The 27324-nt window shown below is 41.6% G+C and overlaps 2 protein-coding genes across 2 annotated transcripts in view; both read left to right on the top strand.

Annotated features, from left to right (window-relative positions):
* The window catches only part of f11r.1 (F11 receptor, tandem duplicate 1), a 36118-nt gene extending 31816 nt beyond the window's left edge, over positions 1-4302 (top strand). The window contains exons 7-10 of the mRNA XM_039005963.1: positions 772-879; positions 1166-1178; positions 1466-1523; positions 2003-4302. Coding sequence (XP_038861891.1) covers positions 772-879; positions 1166-1178; positions 1466-1523; positions 2003-2038 — 215 coding nt within the window. The 3' untranslated portion in view covers positions 2039-4302. The remainder of the gene's footprint in view (positions 1-771; positions 880-1165; positions 1179-1465; positions 1524-2002) is intronic.
* A 783-nt stretch (positions 4303-5085) lies between these two features.
* The window catches only part of ubash3ba (ubiquitin associated and SH3 domain containing Ba), a 56302-nt gene continuing 34063 nt past the window's right edge, over positions 5086-27324 (top strand). Inside the window, exon 1 of the mRNA XM_039004882.1 lies at positions 5086-5474. Coding sequence (XP_038860810.1) covers positions 5344-5474 — 131 coding nt within the window. The 5' untranslated portion in view covers positions 5086-5343. The remainder of the gene's footprint in view (positions 5475-27324) is intronic.

Here is a 27324-nt window from a genome sequence, read left to right as displayed (position 1 = left end):
ATAGGCGACGTTGTTGCCGGTGATGTCTGGTGAGGACCTGCCATACATGCCTACAAGCTCTGTCCAGCCTCTCTCAGCCTATTGTGGACAGTCTGAGCACTGATGGAGGGATTGTGCATTCCTGGTGTAACTCGGGCAGTTGTTGCCATCCTCTACCTGTCCCGCGGGTATGATGTTCGGATGTACCGATCCTGTGCAGGATCCTGTGCAGGTGGTCTGCCACTGCGAGGACGATCAGCTGTCTGTCCTGACTCCCTGTTGCGTTGTTTTAGGTGTCTCACAGTATGGACATCGCAATTTTTTACCCTGGTCCTCATGCCTCCTTGCAGCATGCCTAAGGCACATTCAAATACGCAGATGAGCAGGGACCCTGGGTGTCTTTTCTTTTGGGTTTTTTCAGAGTCAGTAGAAAGGCCTCTGTAGTGTCCTAAGTTTTCATCACTGTGACCTTAATTGCCTACTGTCTGTAAGCTGTTAGTGTTTTAACGACCGTTCCACAGGTGCATGTTCATTAATTGTTAATGGTTCATTGAACAAGGATGGGATACAGTGTTTAAACCCTTTACAATGAAGATCTGTGAAATGATTTAGGTTTTTACTAATTATCTTTGAAAGACAGGGTCCTGAGAAACAGACGTTTCTTTTCTTGCTGAGGTTATCTGCTAGTACAGTGTTTTAGTAATGTGCGGATGGTTGTAGTGTGGGAAGATGCATCAACAGATACATTTTGGTGGAATTTACTCTCCTTTTTTCCTTTTTCTCTCTGTCTAGGTGACATCAACACTGGAGGTATTGTTGCCGGGGTGATCGTGGCTCTCCTAGCCCTGGCCCTGCTGGGCTTTGGACTGTGGTACGCCCGCCGCAAAGGATACCTGCCCAGTGAGTTCACACCCCCTAACCACTCCTGGTCTTGTATTCATAAAGCATCTCAAAGTAGGAGTGCTGATCTAGGAACAGATTGGACTTTTAGATCATAATGAATAAGATTGCATGGACAGAAGGGACCTAATCCTAGATCAGAACTCTTATTCAAAGACATTTTAATAAATACGGGCCCAGATCAGTGACTGAAACATTATGAACTGCAAGTTATAACCTTCAAATTCAAATCATCATACAAATGTCTCTACATTTAACTCACTTTTATTTATTTTTGCCCTCACAGAAAAGAGTGCAAGGTAAGTGGACTCTTTAATAACTGATTACTTTGTCTGATCATGTTAATGCAGGACTTAGCAAATTGGTTTTCAGTGCCAGTGTCAAATTACATCCGTGTCCTCCTTTGGTTGCCTCAGCCCCTGTTGCTGAGGGCTTAGTTAGGATGCTTTTTAATTAAGGATTTTATGTAACATTTCATAAAAAGAGAACATCATCATGTAAATAATACAACAACATAGTACACTTTAAAGTGGCTGATGGCTGTGTAGATGTCACTGTAGGCTCACTTGGTGTGTTCCTCTTACAGCCAACCCAAACCCTCAGTGGTCTACCAGCCAACATCGGAGTATGGCGATGAAGAGGATGTAAGTTTCATCGGTCTTTGTAATGTCTTTATAAGTCTGGTGCTTTTTAGACATTCATTTCTAAGTATTTCTTCCATTTCTCTGGTATGTTTGTAACATTTTAGCAAGCAGAAGATTATTCAAAAGATAACAGGCAATATTGTGCTGAAAATAATTTGTATATGCTTTTGTTTTCTCTCTGCTCTCAAATTCAATTTCTGAGAATTAGATTATTACGATTGTAGTGTATTGTTTGGTTGTCAGGGAAATATAATATTTAGCAGATTCTTTTATCCAAGCGACTCAGTCATGCGTGCCTACATTTTTACGTGTGGGTTGTCCCGAGAATCGGCCCCAATATCCTGGCGTCGCAAGCGCCATGCGCTACCAACTGAGCTGCAGAGGACCATCTCTCTAAAGACTTAATGGTTACTGTCCTTTGTCCTTTTTTTCCAGTGAAAAGGTGCAGTCTTGTAATTGCAGTTTTCTGTCTGTTCCAGGGGGAATTCAAACAGAAGTCTTCTTTCGTGGTATAGCCAGGGTATGCAACACATATCCAGGATATACTCAGGAGTCTACGGCAACGACAATGAATACGGGTGCGTCCCAATAACATCTCCCTTTTCTCCTGAAGTGTGCTCTTGTTCACTGCTTCCCACAAATCTCAAAGCATTGGATTGGCAGTGGCATGGGCTTGTGGGAGTTTCCACATTTTTTTCCTTATACCAGCCATTTCCTTTCAAATCAGTGAAGCAAAGTGCACACTTTGGGAGGAAGGAGAGATAATTGGGTAAATGCTAATACCACTGGCCCTTTTACCTGCTCGGTGTGGATTGATTTTAATGTTATCTTTTTTTAATTCCATCTGTTTATAAAAACTATTTCCACTTTAATATTTCTCTAACCGGCAGTCTACCTACTGTATGTCTGCATTATTTTGTGGCGGCTGTGTGTATAGGACTTTTCTATTTTCCCCAAAATATTTCAATAACGCTGGTCATTGATATTTTTCTAACCCCAATCGAACATGCATTTTATGCCCTGCGTCCCAAATTGCACCCTATTCACTATATAGTGACTAGAAGGAAGGGGAAAGGGAATACCTACTCTGTTGCACAACTGAAGGCATTCAACCAAAATGTCTACTGCATTTAACCCAACCCCGCTGAATCGGAGAGGTGTGGCGGGCTGCCTTAATCGACATCCATGTCATCTGTGCCTGGGGAGTAGTTGTTGTGGGTTAACTGCCTTGCTCAAGGGCAGAAGGGGATTTGAACCAAAGACCTTTTGGTTTCTTGCGCAACACTTAACTGCTAGGCTAGCCCAATATAGAGCTCTATGGGCCCTGGTCAAAAGAAGTGCACTATATGGGGATTAGTGTCATTTTGAGCTACAACCTACATTCTTCACAAGGGATTCACCTTGTGAAATCTTGATTGTTCAACCTGACACAAGCTTTGGAAATTCCACAGCTCCCTCTGTCCCATGCCTGGCTGTATCCCAAATGGCACCCTATTCTGTATATACTGCACTACTTTTGACCAAGGCTCTAGGGCATTTATGTAGGGAATAGGGTGCAGTTTGATACGCATACCTTGTGTGCTGTGAATATCCATGCTGTTAAGTGAGTTGTAATGTGAAATGTTTTGTTTACGGTAGCTACAGATAGTTTTAAATTGTGTTTGATCAACTCACATCGAGCTTTATTTATACAGCACATTTCTGACATGGAATGCAACACAATGTGCTTTACAGGGGTGGTGGTGGTGGGGGGGGGGAATAAAAACAATAAATAAACTGATATTTACTACACTTTACTACACTACATAAGAGCAGAAAAAAACTAAAGAATAACAAACTGAATGACTAAAAAGCACCCTAAGGAAATGCATATCTAAAAAGATGTATTAAGATCTCTTTAAATAATGTCCACAGTTTTGACCCCCCTCAGGTTCTCTGGCAGGCTATTCAAGAGTCTGGGGGCATAGTAACTAAAGGCTGCCTTTCCATACCTCTTGGTCCTAGGGATAGTTAAAAGGCCAATGCCAGAGGAACCTACTGGGTACATAACTTAAAAGCATGCCTTACATGTATTGGGTGCACAATTGTGGATTGATTTTAAAAACCAATAGAATAATCTTAAAGTAAATTCTAAAACTCACAGGCAGCCAGTGCAGGGACCATAAAAACAGTGTAATGTGGCTTCTCCGTCTGGTCTTGGTCAGGACCCGTGCTGCAGCATTCTGTATGTTTTGCAGTTGACCACTGGCTTTCTTGGGTAGACCAGACAGGAGAGCATTACAGTAGTCAAGCATGCTTGGAATAAAAGCATGGAAACGGACCCACCTTGGCAATGTTTCTCAGGTGGTAAAATGCTATTTTGGTCACATTCCTAATGTTTGTATTCTTCAAATTTGTATTGTTTGTTGCTGGTCCCAGATCGGTTTATGCTGCTGTGTCAACTCTTTGTCACTCACTATTAAACACGTTTGGCATGACAATTCCATGAGAAGTTGTCAAGGGCAGTAACAGACTAGCAACCAGGCTTGTTGAGATGAACAGTCTCCTTCTTTGCAAGTTATCAAGTTTAGCATCCCAAAGATGTTGCTGTGAGCACAATATCCCATCATACAAGGTACATGGGTGCAGTCGTACTTAAGATATTTATTTTGCAAAAATTAGTCAGGTCTTAATCTAGATCCTTTTTATTGAGCATTTTACGATTTTGACAGATTCATGTATTTGTTGTTTTATAAGGTAACACCTGATTCTAATATTAAATCATATTTGAAGAACAGTCTCTGAAAGACCATTTTTGTAATAGTTGTGCTTTCCATATCTTTGACTTTGAGCTATTGTTATTATGTACAATGTATCCACAAGGTGCTAGCTAAGATCATCCATGGTCCTTCAGCACCGTTGAGTATTAACTCCCCTTTACCATAATCAGTTCAGCCTAGATTGAGGGAGATAATATTCTTAAGGTGCACTGTATAAAATGTTTTGTTTACAGTGCATAGCAGGCTTGGTGTAGGGCTAATTAGAACATGTTAATATGCCCTCTGACCTGTGCCAATTAGGTGTCCCCATGTAGGTTTACTGCTTTCCAGACCCAAACATTTTAAAGATATACAATTGGTACAGTTACAGACCGATATCCTTAAATAGTTTTTGTAATTAGGAATGTATTACAAATTCCACAGATACCCTCTCTGCACCACATGCACATGGTTAAACTTCTATTCTGTTTGCGCAGTCACTGTATAATCACTGAATGGATACATTTGATCACACAGAAAGATGTTCCGTTGCAAGTGAATCCTGTCTCTTTAAGAAAAAGGGGCGGTGCTGTTGAGAGCTGCAACCTTTTTGACAGGCTGGCCCGACGCTCACTCAAAATCCATTCATAAATAAGACATTTGAGGCATAGTTACATTAGATAAATAATTTCAGGACATAAATGTGTTAACGTTTTTAGCGAACAATTGCAAGAAACTCGCAGCAAAAATAGTTTACATCCTAGTCAGCGCATTCGACTCGGCGACGTTGTGAGAGCAAAAGTGACTTCCGACTAGTGACCCCCCTTCTGCAGCTATGGTTATGACTTTATCTGCGTTTCACCAGGAAGCTGCTTAGTTAATTCTGTGTTCAGAACATTTGTCTACAGAACCTCTTGTTCGCTTTATTCCAAGGGATTGTCGTTCATGTGTAGCCAAATCGAGTCTAATTCCGTTTAGCACAAATTATCCGCTGTTTTCAATGTCTGCCGCCGCCTCCATCTTTCCGGTTTTACTGAAAGTAAGTGAAACCGAGGACTGAAATACCAATGGAACGGTGAGTTATGATGGCAGCTAAAGAAGAGCTTTACACCAAAGTCACCCCGCGGAGGCAGCGCCAGAATCGATCGGGCACTGTAAAACATGGGTCAAGTCTGGACGTGCTGCTGTCGATGGGATTCCCCAAGACCAGGGCGTGAGTATCTGACCTGAAGCTAGAGTACTGCCGCTATTCATTAGACTACTTTCCCTAGCGAATGCAGTCTATTTTTAGATTAAGGCTGCGTTCACACAGGGAGGCCAATTCTGATATTTTTTCCACTTATTGGTATTGACCAATCAGATGTTTTCACATCAGATCTCTTTTCAGAGCTGATCTGATTGGTCAAAAAATACCAATTAGTGAAAAAATATCAGAATCGGGCTGCGCAAACAAAGCTTTATTTTTAAGCCTGCTATTATAGTTTAAGTTGCAGAGCAATATTGTTCCATACCGGTGTAAAAAAAAAAAAACAACACTCCATTGTTGGTACTGGTAGAGGGTCAAATGCCATGTCCTATATATCGTCATCATTTGGACTCCAACTTGACATTCAAGAAACCGGTGAAGGTGGTTAACACTGTCTAGTTTGGACTATCAAATTTAAGGTTTATAGGACCTTACCTACCTCTGGAACCCACAACTGCATGCAATGATCTTTTCACATTAGTCCTTTTTCTCACTTGCAGTAGCCACCATTCTAGAATCAATTGAATCACTCTACAAACACTTCATATTTTTGATAACAAACCAAACAGTTACCACCATTGTCAAAGTTGACTTACTGAGTGCAGATTGTCACTGACAAAATTACCATTAACTGGAATACACTGCGTGGACTGGAGAAAATTTAAATCATGGCTCAAATTTAACCAAACCTATGACCGCTGATGACTTTATAACCTATCCATTATTTATTTTTAGTGTTGGATGTATTGTTTTTGAGTATTTGCATTATGGCTGTGTAATTGCCCTTGCCTGCCTAGGGCCCAACAAAATGTCGCTTAGGGCCCCCAAAAGGCTAGGGCTGGCTCTTACTGCATGTGGGTATGCAGACCAATGATGTGTATATAAACCCTGGATTGCTGATGCGATGTAATGGCTAAAGGGGGGCTATGAAGCCACTGATTGGACATATTGGCACTCCCTAGAAGGAGCAGTCCTCCATAGGAATGAATGGAATTCCACAGTACAAAATGTAACGTCTTTTTTTATTTATTTTGAAGTGGGGACCGTAACATTTTATTACTTAAACATTTTCCTTGAAGTATGCATTTTAGGTGTCTAATATATTAAATGTAGACATCACAATGCATTTCTATAGCTTCCCAAATATTTGTTTTATAATCGTGGTTGAGTACCAAAATGGACGTGCGGTGGCTTCAAAACAGCACTCCCTGTGAGTCATTAAGTGTGTGTGTATATAAATTGTTTGGCCCCCACCCCTATCAAAATGGCCCATCCCTGCTCTATAGCCTAATGTTGTCACGATCAACCATCCACCTTGGACAGGTCTTGAACTCCTTCATTAACATCTCAAGGGGTTGGGTTAAATGTGGAAGACACATTTCGGTTGAATGCATTCAGTTGCGCAACTGACTAGTATCCCCTTCTTTCTCTTGCGCTCTCTTCAACCCCCCCCCCCCCTGGACCTGTTGCACCCTCTATGACCACTTGGATTATTATTTGACCCTGCTGGTCATCTATGAGCGTTGGATATCTTGAACGATCTTGCCTGAATGGCCATGTAGTCTTATCTCCATCGGGCACAGCCAGAAGATGACCGGCCACCCCTCAGAGCCTGGTCCTTCTCTAGGTTTCTTCCTAGGTTACTTCCTTTCTAGGGAGTTTTCTACATCTGCATTGAGGTTTTGGGCTGAGTTCTGTATGAGCACTTTGACAACTGCTGATGTAAAAAAGCCTTTTATAAATACATTGATCAACTGTAAAATTGTCCTAGTTGCTTTGGAATTACGTGTGTGTGTGTGTCTGGAGACACCCCTTCAAATTAGTGGTTTCGGCTATTTCGGCCAAACCCTTTGCTGACGGGTATATACAATCAAGCACACAGACATGCAATCTCCATAGACATTGGCAGTAGAAGGACCTTACTGAAGAGCTCAGTGACTTTCAACATTGCACTGTTATAGGATGCCACCTTTCCAACAAGTCAGTTTGTCAAATTTCTGCCCTGCTAGAGCTGCCCCGGTTAACTGTTAGTGTTGTTATTGTCTAGGAGCAACAACGGCTCAGCTGCGAAGTGGTAGGCCACACAAGCTCACAGAACTGGACCGCAGAGTGCTGTAGTGCGTGAAAATCGTCTGTCCTTGGTTGCAACACTCACTACTAGTTCCAAACTGCCTCTGGAAGCAATATCAGCACAAGAACTGTTCGTAGGGAGCTTCATGAAAGGGGTTTCCATGTCCGAGCAGCCACACACAAGCCTAAGATCGCGATGCATGTGTCAGCTGGAGTGGTGTAAAGCTTGCGGCCATTGGACTTTGGAGCAGTGGAAACGCGTTCTCTGGAGTGAGGAATCACTCTTCCCCCATCTGGCAGTCCGACTGACAAATCTGGATTTTGCGGATGCCAGTAGAATGCTACCTGCCCCAATGCATAGTGCCAACTGTAAAGTTTGGTGGAGAAATAATGGCCTGTTTTTTTTTTTCATGGTTCCGGCTGGCCCCTTAGTTCCAGTGAAGGGAAATTGTAACGCTACAGCATACAATGACATTCTAGACGATTCTGTGCTTCCAACTTTGTAGCAACAGTTCGGGGAAGGCCTTTTCCTGTTTCAGCATGGCAATGCCCCCGTGCACAAGGCGAGGTCCATACAGAAATGGTTTGTTGAAATCGGTGTGGAAGAACTTGACTGGCCTGCAAGGAACCCTGATCTCAACCTCTTCTAACACCTTTGGGATGAATGGGAATGCCGACTACAAGCCAGGCATAACTGGCCAACATCAGTGCTCAACCTCACAAATGCTCTTGTGGCTGAATGGAAGCAGCAATGTTCCACCATCTAATGTAAAGCCTTCCCAGAAGATTGGAGGCTGTTATGGAGTTGGTCCCCCCTTTGCTGCTATTTTAATGCCCATGATGCACTAGATGACCTAAAGTATGTGAACACAAACAGGAGTTCACATATTTGTTTATGTATTGCGTCTTGGGAAATGAAATTGTCTTCCTGGCCAAATGTTAGTTTGTTTTTAATACCGTCCCAGGCAGTCAAGACAGGACAGGAGGGTACTGCTAAAGCAATACTTCTCAGGATTTACCAAAAACTCTTCTTAACCTGAACAGGATTGTTGTCCCCCCCGCCTACGGGACAGTTAAGCTAATGTAGGCTAATGTGATTAGCATGAGGTTGTAAGTAATATGAAAATACTTCTCAGGATTTACCAAAACCACTCAAAGAAAATCTGTTGTCTTAAAAGTAATGCACCGTCATGTCACACCTCTAAGTAGCAACAGGTGTTTAAAAAAAAATATATATATACTTTTTTTTACTGGTCGGGTGTTCAACATTTCCTATACCAAACAGCATTGTGTTACATATTAATCTGAACTGTTTCACAATCGCATGCTAATGGCCTGAACACTGTTTCACATGCTAGTATACTTAGAATACTAGCCTGAACACTGTTTCACATGCTAGTATACTTCCAATACTCCGAGCCTAAACACTGTTTTACATGCTAGTGTACTCAACTCTAGTACTCCTCACCAGATGTGAGCTTCACAGATGGTTTAAGTATCCAACTTTGTAAGCAGAGGAAGGAGGAGAGAAAATGGGGAAAGACAAGCAAATTGTTATAGATGATGGTTTTTCAACCAAACATTTGAGATCTTGAAATGAGTGTTGATTGGTTTGTATTTAAACAGTTTAATATTGATAGTTGACCAGGGGTTTAACCCTCCTCACTTCACTGTATCCTTCTGTTTGTTAGCATGGCTAATTGCTTAGTGAGTCTCTTTACCGTCAATCCCTGTAGTGATTGAAGGTTTCCTGGTACAGAGAAGCACTAATACTTACAACAGAAGGGTTATGATTCACTCTACAAACACACAAGCCTCACCGACTACTGTAGCTATGAGGATAAGACAAAATGTTTGTCCCGGGGGAAACTATCTTTGGCATAGCCTTTCGAGTACAAGAGCTTCAGTGTGTGTGGAGAACATGAATCATACCACCCTACTGTTGTATGAAGGGAATTCATGCTGAATCATTTGTCATTGAGCAGCGATAATCAGAGATGTGATCTAGCTGGACAGTCAGCCACTGTCACAGCACTGGACACTTGCACGCACAGTCACCCACTGTCACATGCAGTACTGTAGGAGGAAGGGGCAGTGATCCTGAGTGTGGTGGTCAGATCTAACCTGTGTGCCAGTCTTTCTGCTGTCTTGCAAGAGGGGATCTGGAAGTGTGTGTGTGTGTGTGTTGCAAGAGAGCAGAAACAGACTGGCACCCAGGCTTGATCAGCCATGTGGAAAATGGATCCGTCTGAGAGAATTATAAGATGTAAATATCTCACATTTCAATGTGGTTGCTGTTAGCTTCCTGCTGCTTCTCCATTTTAAGATTGGTTTCCAAGAAGTCTTGCAGGAAAGGCTGTTGACTTGATAACCGGCAGTGCACACAAGGGAGCTATTCCTTTCCTTCCCCAAAATGATTTTATATACACACACACACACACACACACACACACACACAGTTGAGGTCGGAAGTTTAAATATACCTTAGCCAAACGGATTTAAACTCAGTTTTTCACAATTCCTGACATTTAATCCTATTAAAAAATTCCCTGTCTTAGGTTAGTTATGATCACCACTTTATTTTAAGAATGTGAAATGTCAGAATAGTAGTGATTTTTTTATTTGAGCTTTTATTTCTTTCATCACATTCCCAGTGGGTCAGAAGTTTACATACACTCAATTAGTATTTGGTAGCATTGCCTTTTTAAATTGTTTAACTTGGGTCAAATGTTTCGGGTAGCCTTCCACAAGCTTCCCACAATAAGTTGGGTGAATTTTGGCCCATTCCACCTGACAGCTGGTGTAACTGAGTCAGGTTTGTAGGCCTCCTTGCTTGCACACGCTTTTTCAGTTCTGCCCAGATCCGGGCTTTGTGATGGCCACTCCAATACCTTGACTTTGTTGTCCTTAAGCCATTTTGCCACAACTTTGGAAGTATGCTTGGGGTCATTGTCCATTTCTGTCTGTAGCGCTCGAATGTGCAGTTGCAAACTGTTGTCTTGCTTTTTTATTGAGGTTCGAGCAGTGGCTTCTTCCTTGCTGAGCGACCTTTCAGGTTGTATCGATATAGGACTCGTTTTACTGTGGATATAGATACTTTTGTACCTGTTTCCTCCAGCATCTTCATACGGTCTTTTGCTGCTGTTCTGGGATTGATTTGCACATTTAGCACCAAAGTAAGTTCATCTCTAGGAGACAGAACGCGTCTCCTTCCTGAGCGGTATGACGGCTGCGTGGTCCCATGGTGTTTATACTTGCTTTCTATTGTTTGTACAGATGAATGTGGTACCTTCAGGTGTTCGGAAATTGCTCCTAAGGATGAACCAGACTTGTGGAGTTCTAGAATTTTTTTTATGAGGTCATGGCTTCCTTCGACGATAAACGCGAATTCGACCATCCCCCCTGGTGAGACAAAACCGTGACTTGTCAGTGAAGAGCACTTTTTGCCAGTCCTTTCTGGTCCAGCGACGGTGGGTTTGTGCCCATGGACCTGCCTTACAACAGGCCTACAAGCCCTCAGTCTAGCCTCTCTCAGCCTATTGCGGACAGTCTGAGCACTGATGGAGGGATCGTGCGTTCCTGATGTATCTTGGGCAGTTGTTGCCATCCTGTACCTGTGATGTTTGGATGTACCGTTCCTGTGCAGGTGTTACACGTGGTCTGCCACTGCGAGGACGATCAGCTGTCCGTCCTGTCTCCCTGTGTCGCCGTCTTAGGCGTCTCACAGTATGGACATTGCAATTTATTGCCCTGGCCACATCTGATGTGCTCATGCCTCCTTGCTGCATGCCTAAGGCACATTCACACAGATGAGCAGGGACCCTGGGCATCTTTCTTTTGGGTTTTTTCAGAGTCAGTAGAAAGGCCTCTTTAGTGTCCTAAGTTGTCATAACTGTGACCTTAATTGCCTACTGTCTGTACGCTGTTAGTGTCTTAATGACCGTTCCACAGGTGCATGTTCATTAATTATGGTTCATTGAACAAGCTACTAGATTCATACATTCTCTGATCGTTTTGATTGGGTGGACATGTCCGTTCATGCTGCAAGAGCTCTGATAGGTTGGATGTTCCCCAGAAGTTGTCATAATTATGGTGTAAGTCTATGGAAGGGGGTGAGAACCATGAGCCTCCTAGGTTTTGTGTTGAAGTAAATTTACCCAGAGGAGGACAGAAGCTAGCTGTCCTCCGGCTCCACCATGGTGCCACCCTACAGAGTGCTGTTGAGGCTACTGTAGACCTTCATTGCAAAACACACTACCCTTCCTGGGGGGAATATTTCCACTCCAGTCTCTCCCTCAACCTTGAGGAAGAAGAACTTACAATTTACAGCTAGAAGATATTAAAAAGGGAAGAGAAAGGTTGGAAATGCTGAAGTTTGCATCAAATCAAATTGTATGTCACATGCTTCATAAACAACCAGTATAGACTAACAGTGAAATGCTTACTTGCTGGCCCTTCCCAAAAATGCAGAGAAAAAATAGAACAATTATAACATGAGGAATAAATACACAAGTCAAGATAACTTGGCTATATACACGGGGTACCAGTGCAGGGGATAAAGTGACTAGGCATCACTACTTTGGACGGTTCTGACTTAGAATACGTGGACAACTACAAATACCTAGGTGTCTGGCTAGACTAAACTCTCCTTCCAGACTCATATCAAACATCTCCAATCCAAAATTAAATCTAGAATCGGCTTTCTATTTCGCAACAAAGCCTCCTCCACTCACGCCGCCAAACTTACCCTAGTAAAACTGACTATCCTACCGATCCTCGACTTAGGCGACGTCCTCTACAAAATAGCTTCCAATACTCTACTCAACAAATTGGATGTAGTCTATCACAGTGCCATCCGTTTTGTTACCAAAGCGCCTTTTACCACCTACCACTGCGACCTGTATGCTCTAGTCGGCTGGCCCTCGCTATATGTTCGTCGCCAGACCCACTGGCTCCAGGTCATCTATAAGTCAATGCTAGGTAAAGCTCCGCCTTATCTCAGCTCACTGGTCACGATAACAACACCCACCCGTAGCACGTGCTCCAGCAGGTATATGTCACTGGTCATCCCCAAAGCCAACACCTGCTTTGGCCGCCTTTCCTTCCAGTTCTCTGCTGCCAGTGACTGGAACGAATTGTGAAAATTGCTGAAGTTGGAGACTTACATTTCCCTCACTAACTTTAAACATCAGCTATCTGAGCAGCTAACCGATCGCTGCAGCTGTACATAGTCCATCTGTAAATAGCCTCATCCCCCATATTGTTTTTATTTACTTTGCTGCTCTTTTGCACACCAGTATCACTACTTACACACCATCTGCTCATCTATCACTCGTGTTAATCTGCTAAATTGTAATTACTTTGCTACTATGGCCTATTTATTGCCATACCACCTCATGCCATTTGCACACACTGTATATAGACTTTCTTTTTTTCTATTCTGTTATTGACTGTACACTTGTTTATTCCATGCGTAACTGTTTCTGTTGCACTGCTTTATCTTGGCCAGGTCGCAGTTGTAAATAAACTTGTTCTCAACTAGTTTACCTGGTTAAATAAAGGTGAAATAAAAAAGACGATAAACAATAGCAGAAGCGTATGTGATGAGTTAGTGCAAAAAGGGTTAATGCAGATAGACCCGGGTAGTTATTGGTTAGCTATTTAACTATTTAGCTGTCTTATGGCTTGGGGGTAGATGCTCTTCAGGGTCCTGTTGGTTCCAGACTTGGTGCATTGGTACCGCTTGCCATGCAATAGCGGAGAGTACAATTTATGACTTGGGTGTATCTCAATGCCCAGTGTGTCCTTCCAGGATAGCAGAGTTGATGCCAGAGCGACTCTGTGGCTTGTACGGTATTTTACTGGACAAAAGCTATGCTTCTCCAGGTATTGCCACACATCTATACGTACAGTTTAAACATTTTATAACCTTTTATTTGAGTTATTCACTTAAACAACTTTAATCATTTACATGTTGTGACAGGAAGTCTCTGTACAGCATAAATGTCTGTATTAACCTTTCTCTCACACATGCTCATTAGATCTTTTTGGCAGTTTGACTGTGAGATTGCAGTTAAGCCCCGCTTTGTAATCAACCAGTATAAACTAACAGTGATGTCTTCATCAGTTTCCACAGTTCAGGTGAAGTGTGTTTCGCAGTGCCTGCATGTCTGCTGTACAGTATATCTAAGATGAGGTTGACCACAAGTGTGTACTTACTCAACCCGAAAAATACAAAAGTGTTGACTCCACAGCCTCATTGCATTAGCATTATGTGACATAGGCTGCTTGTTAATGTTTGAGTAGCCAATGCTTCTGTTGGAGGGTAATGCATTTGACTGTAATTACTGGTGTGTTTGAACACATGTTTATCCTTGTGTGTGTGTTTGACAGAGGGAGGGTGTCTTTGTGTACGAGTGTGTCTCTCTGTGCATGTGTTTATTGATGAGCCATCTGCCTAGTCGCTGTTGCCATAGTAAGCATCCCTCCCTGCTGTACCATACTGGTCGTGCTCAATCGCCATCCATTCCCAGTCTGTTAATGCCCATCCTCAGTCTGTTTCCATACTGAGATGAGAGCCTGTGGGCACTGGCTGTAGGGTCTGGCAGGGCTCTGGAAGGCATGTGCAACACAGCATAGTGCAGATGGCTCTCTGGCTCTCTGTTGGGTTGGGATGGGATGGCTGCAGAGTAATAGGCTTTTAATTACAATGCCTGATTACATTTGGCCCTTTGACACAACCGTGGGGTTCACTGGCCTGGCTTTAGCCCGGCTCTGCTTTTGTTATTATTCTTCGGCCTCTGCCTCTTCCTCTGACTATACTTCCTCCATTTTCTCCATCTGCTTTTTCTTGGCACATTTTGTTTTTTATTTCACTGCTGCCTTGTCCTCTTCCCCTCCTTTTCTTCCTCATTTTTCTCTTCTCCTGTAGCTTCCCTCTGTTTGTTTGTTTATTCTCTGACCACTCTGGTTAGATGTAAACACTGCTAAACATGACCAGGGAGATGTTGTGACATAGTAACCCAGCATTAGCAACATGGCAAACTGCAGCTTTTAGTTACAAATTTAACCAGAAACGTGCATAATGCACATTCACTAATAATGTAGCAGGCGTTATATAAAATGAACACCGATCTCATAAACAATCTCTCAAGCACAAGTCCACGTGCTAGTGAGTAGCCAGCTAATATTTATATTTCAAGTTTTGCCAACTTGGATCTAGGTACAAGCTCTGAATTCAGCTGACAATGCAACACAGTTGAATTATGAACACAACCTTCTGTCCGTCTCAGACTTTCATCAACATGCTAGCCTGTCCTCTTTGTTCAATGTTGAAATCAAGTGGCCTACGTTATTTCTCAGAATGAGAACTAGTTGCCAATTCCTTATATATATATATATTTTTTAATGCTTATTGCACATTTATAAAACAGACTAAACAGCTAGTATAGCTATCTTTATTTGACTAAATGTTGCTAGCAATACATGCAGCCGTAATGCTTGCACGACAAACTGAGCATTCATTTTCCACTGTCCCTGATCTCTCATCTTGTTGTGAGTGGTAGAGGGATGGGCTTGGGAGAAAGAGGTGACCATGAGAACAAGCGGACATAAACACTCAAAACGAAAATTACAAAAAAAACTTGACTCTGCAAAACAGGCATTTGGAATATCGCTCAAAAATATGAATTTAAATTAATCAAATGTATTCGATATACATTCAGAAAATATTTAGACCTGGACTTTCTCCACATTTTGTTACGTTACAGACTTTTTTTATTTAACTAGGCAAGCCAGTAAAGAACAAATTCTTATTTACAATGATGGCCCAGGAACAGTGGGTTAACTGCCTTGTTCAGGAGTAGAACAACAGAACGACCTTGTCAGCTCGGGGATTCGATCTAGCAACCTTTTGGTGACTGGCCCAACGCTCTAACCACTAGGCTACCTGTCGCTTCCAAACTTCTTTCATTTAAAAATGGAGGCCACTATGTGCTTGGGGAATTTCAATGCTGCAGAATTTGTGGTACCCTCCCCCAGATCTGTGCCTCGACACAATCCTGTCTCGGAGCTCTACGGACAATTCCTTCAACCTCATGGCTTGGTTTTTGCTCTGACATGCATTGTCAACTGTGAGACCTTTTTATATAGGTGTGTGCCTTTCCAAATCATGTCCAATCAAATGAATTTACCACAGGTGGACTCAATTCAAGTTGTAGCAACCTCAAGGTTGATCAATAGAAACAGGATCCACCTGATCTCAATTTCGAGTTTCATAGCAAAGGAATAGTTTCTGAATGCACTCTATCGCCCAGCCCTAGCCAAACGTCGTCTGGAGTGGTGTAAAGCTCACCGCTATTGAACTCTTGAGCATTGGAAACGCGTTCTCTGGAGTGCGAAATCACGCTTCACCAGCTGGCAGTCCCACGGATAAATCAGGGTCTGGTGGATGCCAGGAGAACTCTACGTGCCCCAATGCATAGTGCCAACTATAACGTTTGGTTGAGAAGGAATAATGGTCTGGGGCTATTTTTCACAGTTTGGGCTAGGCCCCTTAGTTCCAGAGAAAGGACATCTTAACACTACAGCATACAATGACATTCTAGACGATTCTGTGCTTCCAACTTTGTGGCAACAGTTTGGGGAAGGCCTTTTCTTGTTTTAGCATGACAGTGCCCCTGTGCACAAAGCGAGGTCCATACAGAGATGGTTTGGCAAGATCGGTGTGGAGAACTTGACTGGCCTGCACAGAGCCCGACCTCAACTCCATTGAATGCCTTTGGGATGATTTGGGACGCCGACTGAGTGCCAGGCCTAATCGCCCAACCTCACTAATGCTCTTGTGGCTGAATCGAAGCAAATCCCTATATTAATGCCCATGATTTTGTAATGAGATGTTCGCCGAGCGGGTGTCCACATACTTTTGGCCATGTAGTGTATGTCACATGGATAATCAACCTTTGGCAATATGCAGGCATGGCATACCACTGTCCCTGGACAATAGCTCTGACATTTTGCTCTGACATGCAATACTTTTATTTTTTAGTAACAGCCCTATGTCCTACTGTCTTATTACTGTGATACTACAATGTGGTTACTGTGTAATTACGCCCAGAGATGTAGTCAAGTCACTAAACCTAGAGCCCTTATCGAGTCACGAGTCCCTATGGCTGAAGTCAGAGTCCCCGTGCTCAAGTCTGAGTCACTGAGTCCACATGAACTCAAAATAAAGTTATTTGGTCAGTACATTGTTTGCTATCCATTTTCCTGTCTTCCCGTGCCACCACATGTTTACATATAGGCTATTGGTAATGTTACCAGGGCCAAGTTCAGCTGCAATACGTTGCAGATAGAAATTCCATGAATAGATTGACGTTATTCCTTATTCAACATGTCAGAGGCAGGTTTGTTCTATATAGAAATATGTTATCTAAACGTTCCAAAACATTGTATCGTGCTGAACTCACCCCAGATTGTTAGCTATAGCTAGCTGATGAGGTTACGGAATTGAACAAGGTGTAGCCTAAACAAAATGGTAAGTAGCCTAGTTTTACAACGACCTGCGATATGTTTCACGAACGTAAAATGCAGCCCTCCAATACACTGATGGAAAGATGCGTATAGCCGGTCTTATCGGTCCAAACTTTTGAACAGTAATGGCTAGAATCAAGCTGTTTTCTCTGAGGAAAAGAGGGAGACGCAGCTAGTACGTTGGCTACAGTACCTGTCTATGAAATGCAGTGGGGAAAGTGCGAGGGTTGAGCGTGACTACAAATTCAAAAACATTCTATACTCAAGGGAGAGAAACATAGCTAGGCTGTTTGTTTTACTGTTAAACTTAATGCTGCTATTGTTTTTAATTTCGTAAAGCAGCTAGTGTTTCATAACTAGGCAAAGGGTATCTAACTAGAACGCTGGCGATGACTGGTTAGCTATTGGAAAGCAAGCGTCGCCTGGGACGTGTGTAATCGGAGGTGGCGTTGGAGCGGAGCCCGTCTGCCCACACTCATCTCTTGCTCTCCCGCAGCGCACCAGCTGATGTAGGCTAGGCTGTATGTGCCGGATTTGGCGCATCCTTCTAACTGCTGAACAGAATTACGCTTTGCATCTGTGCTTCTAATATTAATTTAGCTTATCACTGAAAAGCTCTAATCTCTCCAACTCTTATCCAGTCCATTTAGTAGTCAGATTTTAGTCAGATGTTCTCGTTTTAGTCAACTGGAAATATATTTTTTATCTGGGTCTATTTAGTCAGTTATAGTCTCGTCAGTTGCCACTGAAAAATGAATGTTTGATGAATATTCAAATTTTATTACTCACATGCGCCGAATACAACAGGTGTAGTACACCTTACAGTGGAATGCTTACTTAAAAAAACTGAATATTTTTGTTGATGAAATTAACAGTATTTCAATGTTGCACACTTAAAATAGGCGACTTGCACCATGCTAAGACAGAATTGCTTACTATAGTGTGATCATGACAAAATATCTGAGCCATTGTATTATACTGGAGTGAAAGTAAAATTCTTAATGTTTGACACTCGTTAGATCACTGTGTGGCTTCTTGTCACATGATACAGGGAGGATTAATCGTTTCCTGTATAATTAGCACCATTTTTCTTCTTCATGGTGGTGTTAAACAACATGTCTCTTCCAACCAAGCCTCTCGTTTATTATTTCTCTCCTCCCTAAACCGAGAACTTCAGTCTTTCTCTTTCTGTGGTCACGGAATGATAATGCGGAGAGTAAAAATAGATATCTCTTTTGAAATGCTCTACTACTCTCTACCAAACAACGTACACCTTTTCCTCTCTTTATTAATTCATTTTCTGATTAGAGAAGAAAGTCTACACACACACTCACAAATACACATGTATGCATACTCATGCACACACGTATTCTCCACCCACGCTGGCAGGGCAGGCTCTGTCTCTCATTTGTTCGCCTAGAGGAAGTGGACTGTTTGAGGAAGTGGTTTGTGACCTTTACAGAATCAAAGTGCTGAGAGCGAGACAGTTTAGTTTATTAGGATCTCCATTAACTACTGCACATGCAGCAGCTGCTGTTCTCAGGTCCATGTAAAACTTACAAATACATGACAGAGAACAGAACAGTAATAGACCAGAACAGGATATTACATGTAATTAAATATAAAATAAGTTATATGTGTGTGTACAGTTGAAGTCGGAAGTTTACATACACCTTAGCCAAATACATTTAAACTCAGTTTTTCACAATTCCTGACATTTAATCCTAGTAAAAATTCCATTTTAGGTCAGTTAGGCTCCCCACTTTATTTTAAGAATGTGAAATGCCAGAATAATAGATTTTTCAGCTTTAATTTCATCACATTCCCAGTGGGTCAGAAGTTGACATTTACACTCAATTAGTATTTGGTAGCATTGCCTTTTCATTTGGGTCAAACGTTTAGGGTAGCCTTCCACAATCTTCCCACATTAAGTTGGGGGGAATTTTGTCCCATTCCTCCTGACAGAGCTGGTGTAACTGAGTCAGGTTTGTAGGCCTCCTTACTCGCACACACTTTTTCAGTTCTGCCCACACATTTTCTATAGGATTGAGGTCAGTGCTTTCTGATGGCCACTCCAATACCTTGACTTTGTTGTCCTTAAGCCATTTTGCCACAACTTTGGAAGTATGCTTGGGTTCATTGTCCATTTGGAAGACCCATTTGTGACCAAGCTTTAACTTCCTGACTGATGTCTTGAGATGTTGCTTCAATATATCCACATAATTTTCCTGCGTCATGATGCCATCTATTTTGTGAAGTGCACCAGTCCCTCCTGCAGCAAAGACCCCCATGATGCTGCCACCCCCGTGCTTCACGGTTGGGATGGTGTTCTTCGGCTTGCAAGCCTCCCTTTTTCCTCCAAACATAACAATGGTCATTATGGCCAAACAGTTCTATTTTTGTTTCATCAGAGCAGAGGATATTTCTCCTAAAAGTACTATATTTGTCCCCATGTGCAGTTGCAAACCGTAGTCTGTTTTTTTATGGTGGTTTTGGAGCAGTGGCTTCTTCCTTGCTGAGCGGCCTTTCAGGTTATGTCGATATAGGACTCGTTTTAATGTGGATATAGATACTTTTGTACCTGTTTCCTCCAGCATCTTCACCTGGTCCTTTGCTGTTCTCGGATTGATTTGCACATTTCACACCAAAGTATGTTCATCTCTAGGAGACAGAACGCGTCTCCTTCCTGAGCGGTATGACGGCTGCGTGGTCCCATGGTGTTTATACTTGCGTACTATTGTTTGTACAGATGAATGTGGTAACTTCAGGCATTTGGAAATTGCTCCCAAAGATGAACCAGACTTGTGGAGGTCTACAATTGTTTTTCTGAGGTCTTGGCTGATTTTCTTTTGAATTTCCCATGATGTCAAGCAAAGATGCTCTGAGTTTGAAGGTAGGCCTTAAAATACATCCACAGGTACACCTCAAATTGACTCAGGCTAATTGACATCATTTATCAGAAGCTTCTAAAGCCATGACATTTTCTGGAATTTTCTGACCCACTGGAATTGTGATAGCATAAAATAATCTGTAAACAATTTGGAAAAATTACTTGTGTCATGCACAAAGTAGATGTCCTAACCAACTTGCCAAAACTCTAGTTTGTTAACAAGACGTGTGGTTGAAAAACGAGTTTTAATGACTATGTGTATGTAAACTTCCGACTTCAAGTGTGTGTACATGCATGCATACATACAGTACCAGTCAAAAGTTTGGACACCTACTTATTCAAGGGTTTTTCTTTATTTTTACTATTTTCCACATTGTAGTATAATAGTGAAGACCTCCAAGCTATGAAATAACACATGGAATCATGTAATAACCAAAAAAGTGTTAAACAAATCAAAATATTTTTTATATTTGAGATTCTTTAACTTCTCTAGGATAGGTGGGACGGTAGCGTCCCTCCTGGCCAAAATCCAGAAAAAATGTAGCGTGCCAAATTCCAATATATTACTATAAAAATCAATCTTTCATGAAATCACACCTGAAAGACACCAAATTAAAGCTACACATGTTGTGAATCCAGCCAACATTTCTGATTTCTAAAAGGATTTACGGGGAAAGCACACCAAACAATTATGTTAGCTCAGTACATAGCCACAGAAAAACACAGCCATTTTCCCAGCAAAAGATAGTAACACAAACCAGAAATAGAGATAAAATTAATCACTAACCTTTGAACATCATCAGATGACACTCATATGACATCATGTTACACAATACATTTATGTTTTGTTCGAAAATGTGCATATTTATATCCACAAATCTCGGTTTACATTGGCGCCATGTTCAGAAATGCCTCCCAAATATCCGAAGTAATTACAGAGCCATGTCAAATAACAGAAATACTCATCAAACTTTGATAAGATACATGTTTTACATATAATTAAAGATACACTTGTTCTTAATGCAACCGCTGTGTCAGATTAAAAAAAAACTTTACGTAAAAAGCACACCATGCAATAATCTGAGATGGCGCTCAGATTTAACAAAATTTCTCTGCCTTGTTGGAGTCAACAGAAATACGAAATTACAGCATAAATATTCCCTTACCTTTGATTATCTTCATCAGAATGCAGTGCCAGGAATCCTAGTTCCACAATAAATCGTTTTGTTCGATAATGTCCATTACTTATGTCCAATTAGATAATGTTGCTAGCATGTGTAGTACACGTGTCCAAACGCTCGCGCAGATGCAGGCAAACGTTGGACGAAAACTTCAAAAAGTTATATTCCAGGTCGAATAAACTGGTCAAATTTAGTAGAGAATCAATCTTCAGGATGTTATCATTTATATCCAATAACGTTCCAACCGAAGCATTATTTCATGTCTGTATAAGTAATGGAACGCAAGGCGACAACATGAGGAAAGTGCGTGACCAAGAACTGGCAATCTGCCAGACCACTAACTCATTCCCCTCCCATCCGGTCCCACAGCATAAACTTCATTCCACGTTCTACTGACTGTTGACATCTAGTGGAAGGGGTATGAATTGCAAACAGATCCATATATTACAGGGAATTGAATAGGCGATGACTTTAACAACGACCACTCTCAGAATTTTCACTTCCTGTTTGGATTTTTTCTCAGGTTTTTGCCTGCCATATGAGTTATGTTATACTCTCAGACATCATTCAAACAGTTTTAGAAACTTCAGAGTGTTTTCTATCCAATAGTAATAATAATATGCATATATTAGCATCTGGGACAGAGTATGAGGCAGTTCACTATGGGCACAAAATTCATCCAAAAGTGAAAATGCTGCCCCCTATACCAAAGAAGTTAAAGGAGCCACCCAGTGCCTTGATGACAGCTTTGCACGCTCTTGGCAATCTGTCACCAGCTTCATGAGGAATGCTTTTCCAACAGTCTCTTGAAGGAGTTCCCACATATGCTGACCACTTGTTGCTTTTCATTCACTCTGCGGTCCAACTCATCCCAAACCTTCTCAATTGGATTGAGGCCAGGTCTTCTGATGCAGCACTCATCACTCTTCTTCTTGGTCAAATAGCCCTTACACAGCCTGGAGGTGTGTTATGGGTCATTTTAGTCCCACTAAGTGCAAACCAGATGGGATGGCGTATTGCTGCCGAGTGCTTTGGTAGCCATGCTGGTTAAGTGCCTTTTAATTCTAAATACATCACTGACAGTGTCACCAGCAAAGCACCCTCACATATCACACCTTCTCCTCCATGCTTCACGGTGGGAACCACACATGCAGAGATCATTCATTCACCTACTCGCAAAGACACGGCGGTTGGAACAAAAAATTCGCATTTGGACACAAAGGACTGGTTTTCCACTGGTGTAATGTCCATTGCTCTTGTTTCTTGGCCCGAGCAAGTTTCTTCTTATTATTGGTGTCCTTTAGTAGTGGTTTCTTTGCAGCAATTTGACCATGAAGGCCTGATTTCACAGTCTCCTCTGAACAGTTGATGTCTGTTACTTGTTTTCTGTGAAGCATTTATTTGGGCTGGAATCTGAGGCACAGTTAACTCTAATTAACCTGCAGCAGAGGTAACTCTGGGTCTTCCTTTCCTGTGGCGGTCCTCATGAGTGCCAGTACATCATAGGGCTTGATGGTTTTTGCAACTGCACTTGAAGAAACCTTTCAAAGTTGTTTACATTTTATGTATTGACTTACCTTCATGTCTTGTAATGATGGACTGTCATTTCTCTTTGCTTATTTGAGCTGTTCTTGCCATAATATGGACTAGTTATTTTATCAAATAGGGCTATCTTCTGTATACCACCCCTACCTTGTCACAACACAACTGATTGGCTCATACGCATTATGAAGGAAATACATTTTTAACAAGGCACACCTGTTAATTGAAATGCATTCCAGGTGACTACCTCATGAAGCTGGTTGAGAGAATGCCTAGATTGTGCAAAGCTGTCAAGGCAAAGGGTGGCTACTTTGAAGAATCTCATAAAATGTATTTTTGATTAACTTTTTATTTTTCTTAGTTACTACATGATTCCATATGTGTTATTTCATAGCTTGTCTTCATTATTATTCTACAATGTAGAAAATAGTTTAAAAAAAATAAGAAACCCTTGAATAAGTCGGCGTCCAAGCGTTTGACTGGTACTGATAATTGTTTTGTGGAATAATAGTTAAGACATCAAAAATATGAAATAACACATGAAATCATGTTTTTTGAGCCAGTTGCAGCTTTGCTAGGTCTTTCTTGTTGCACTTGACCATTTTACGGGATGGTAATCAAGATGGGACTAGATCAAAGCCTGAACAACTAGTACAGTTGATCTTTGTGTTAAACACAAAATGTTATAACAGACAAGCCTCTCCCCATCTTCACAACAACTGACTTGAACATGATAACTGACCATTCAATGTTTCTCCTAGGAGTTCAGCTATTGTAATGAACACGATGGGACACAGAGGGCTGGTTGCAAGCGCAGGGCGCAGCGGGTGTTTATTGTAAAGGACCACAGCAGGAGGCAGGTAGCTGCGTCCAGGGGTAGGCAGAAGGTCATACACAGGGGGTCCAAAAAGGCAATAGTACAGGCAGGGAAAAGGCTAGTAACATCGTCCGGGAGATCAGGCAATAGATTGATAACAGGAAATCCAATAGGCTAAAGTACAGGCGGGGAATAGGCAAAAGGCGTCGTAGTAGAGGTCGACCGATTATGATTTTTCGATACCGATTATTGGAGGACAAAAAAAGCCGATACCGATTTAATCGGACGATTTAAAAAAAAAAAAAAAAAAAAAAAAGTATTTGTAATAATGACAATTACAACAATACTGAATGAACACTTATTTTAACTTAATATAATACATCAATAAAATCAATTTAGCCTCAAATAAATAATGAAACCTGTTCAATTTGGTTTAAATAATGCAAAAACAAAGTGTTGGATAAGAAAGTAAAAGTGCAATATGTGCCATGTAAGAAAGCTAACGTTTAAGTTCCTTGCTCAGAACATATGAAAGCTGGTGGTTCCTTTTAACATGAGTCTTCAATATTGCCAGGTAAGAAGTTTTAGGTTGTAGTTATTATAGGACTATTTCTCTCTATACCATTTGTATTTCATATACCTTTGACTATTGGATGTTCTTATAGGCACTTTAGTATTGCCAGTGTAACAGTATAGCTTCCGTCCCTCTCCTCGCTGCTACCTGGGTTCGAACCAGGAACACATCGACAACAGCCACCCTCGAAGCAGCGTTACCCATGCAGAGGAAGGGGAACAACTACTCCAAGTCTCAGAGCGAGTGACGTTTGAAACGCTATTAACGCACACCCCGCTAACTAGCTAGCCATTTCACATCGGTTACACCAGCCTAATCTCGGAAGTTGATAGGCTTGAATTCATAAACAGCAGAGCTGCTGGCAAAACGCACAAAAGTGCTGTTTGAATTAATGCTTATGAGCCTGCTTGTGCCCACCATCGCTCAGACTGCTCTATCAAATCATAGACTTAATTATAACATAATAACACAGAAATACGAGCCTTAGGTCATTAATATGGTTGAATCCGGAAACTAACATCTCAAACAAAACATTTATTCTTTCAGTGAAATACGGAACCGTTCCGTATTTTATCTAACGGGTGGCATCCATCAGTCTAAATATTCCTGTTACATTGAAGGTTTTGCAATGTTATGTCATAATTACGTAAAATTCTGGCAAATTAGTTCGCAATGAGCCAGGCGGCCCAAACTGTTGCATTTACCCTGACTCTGTGTTCAATGAACGCAAGAGAAGTGACAATTTCACCTGGTTAATATTGCCTGCTAACCTGGATTTCTTTTAGCTAAATAAGCAGGTTTGAAAATATATACTTCTGTGTATTGATTTTAAGAAAGGCATTGATGTTTATGGTTAGGTACACGTTGGAGCAACGACAGTCCTTTTTCGCGAATGCGCACTGCATCGATTATATGCAACGCGGAACATGCTAGATAAACTAGTAATATCATCAACCATGTGTAGTTATAACTAGTGATTATGATTAAGTTTAATGCTAGCTAGCAACTTACCTTGGCTTCTTACTGCATTCACGTAACAGGCGGGCTCCTCGTGAGGCAGGTGGTTAGAGCGTTGGACTAGTTAACCGTAAGGTTGCAAGATTGAATCCCCGAGCTGACAAGGTAAAAATCTGTCGTTCTGCCCCTGAACAAGGCAGTTAACCCACCGTTCCTAGGCCGTCATTGAATATAAGAACGTGTTCTTAACTGACCTTCCTAGTTAAATAAAGGTGTAAAAAAAAAAAAAAAATGCAAAATCGTCTTCCAAAATTACAGATTTCCGATTGTTATGAAAACTTGAAATCGGCCATTTCGATTAATCGGTCGACCTCTAGTCGTTAGTTTTGGCCTGCCTCACTATATACACGGGAGGATTAAATTACGGGAAAAACAGAGCTCTGAATAGGTGTCACAAAACAAACAATACCTCACAATGATGGGGTGCAAAGAACTGAACTAAATGGTGTGTGATAATGACATACAGGTGTGTGAACAGGTGATTGGGATCTGGAGAGTGTGCTGCGTTCAGGGGATCTATGTGTTTGAGAGTGAGTTGGAAGCAGATGTTTCAAGCTTGTTCAATGGTTACACACTTTATGCTGTCATGACTATCATTAATGTGATAACTGCTATTTTATTGAATAATTACCTAGGTTTAATTTACATTTTTTTTTAATTAATCATGTAACAATTAACTCATTAGGAATTTGGGGCACCATGGGAAAAGTTGTTTACAAGTTACTATCTCCCATCTTTAATCTAAATATCTCTTACATCAATAACAGTCAACTATTAACTATTTCCTCATCGGTCTCATTCTGAACGTTGTTGACTTTCTTAAATCTGCACAAACCCTGATGATGAATCAGCGATACACAAATTGGCTTATTTATTTACTAACTAAATCACACAGAAATACATAAACACACACAGTATAGGTTATTGATTGCTAACATAAAGCAATGAAAACAGTCCCTAGTGGACTAACAAAAACATGACCGTTTGGTTACACAATGGAAAGGGGCGGGGGGGTATGTAAGGAGAGAGAGAGAGAGAGACGGAGTCAACTTCTCGTACATACATTTGGAAACTACGCCCACCGGAGTCAGAATATTTAGCACCCTGACAACCGCTCATTCGGATTAGACATGCAACATATTTACGCGTAGATGTCTTACTGTCTCTTTAAAAAAATATATATATATATTTTAGTTAACCAGGTAGGCCAGTTGAGAACAAGTTCTCATTTACAACTGCGACCTGGCCAAGATAAAGCAAAGCAGTGTGACAAAAACAACAGCACAGTTACACGTTAACAAACGTACAGTCAATAACACAAAAGAAAAATGTATGTACAGTGTGTGCAAATGTAGAAGAGTAGGGAGGTAGGTAGGCAATAAATAGGCCCTGAGGCGCAAATAATTACAAATTAGCATTAATACTGGAGTCATAGATGTGCAGATGATGATGTGCAAGTAGAGATAATGGGGTGCAAGAGGGTAATTAATAATATGGGGTTGAGGTAGTCGGGTGTGCTATTTACAGATTGGCTGTATACAAGTGCAGTGATAGGTAAGCTGCTCAGACAGCTGATGCTTAAAGTTAGAGAGGGAGATAAAAAACTACAGCTTCAGAGATTTTTGCAATTCGTTCCAGTCATTGGCAGCAGAGAACTGGAAGGAAAGGCGGCCAAAGTAAGTGTTGGCTTTGGATGACCAGTGCAATATACCAGCTGAAGCGCGTGGTACGGTGGGTGTTGCTATGGTGACCAGTGAGCTGAGGTAAGGCGGGACTTTACCTAGCAAAGCAAAGACTTATAGATGACCAGGAGCCAGTAGGTTTGGCGACGGATATGTAGCCAATGAGAGCATACAGGTAGCAGTGGTGGGTAGTATATGGGGCTTTGGTGATAAAACGGATGGCACTGTGATAGACTACATCCAGTTTGCTGAGTAGAGTGGTGGAGGCTATTTTGTAAATTACATCGTTGAAGTCAAGGATCGGTAGGATAGTCAGTTTACGAGGGTATTTTTGGCGGCATGAGTGAAGGAGGCTTTGTTGCGAAATAGGAAGCCAATTTTAGATTTAATTTTGGATTGGAGATGCTTGATGTGAGTCTGGAAGGAGAGTTTACAGTCTAGCCAGACACCTAGGTATTTGTAGTTATCCACATATTCTAGGTCCGAACCGTCCAGAGTAGTGAATCTAGTCGG

Source organism: Salvelinus namaycush, chromosome 12 (genome assembly GCF_016432855.1).
Source record: "Salvelinus namaycush isolate Seneca chromosome 12, SaNama_1.0, whole genome shotgun sequence".
Lineage (NCBI taxonomy): Eukaryota > Metazoa > Chordata > Actinopteri > Salmoniformes > Salmonidae > Salvelinus > Salvelinus namaycush.
Note: the sequence above shows the minus strand (reverse complement) of the source record. Positions and strands in the feature narration are given on the sequence as shown.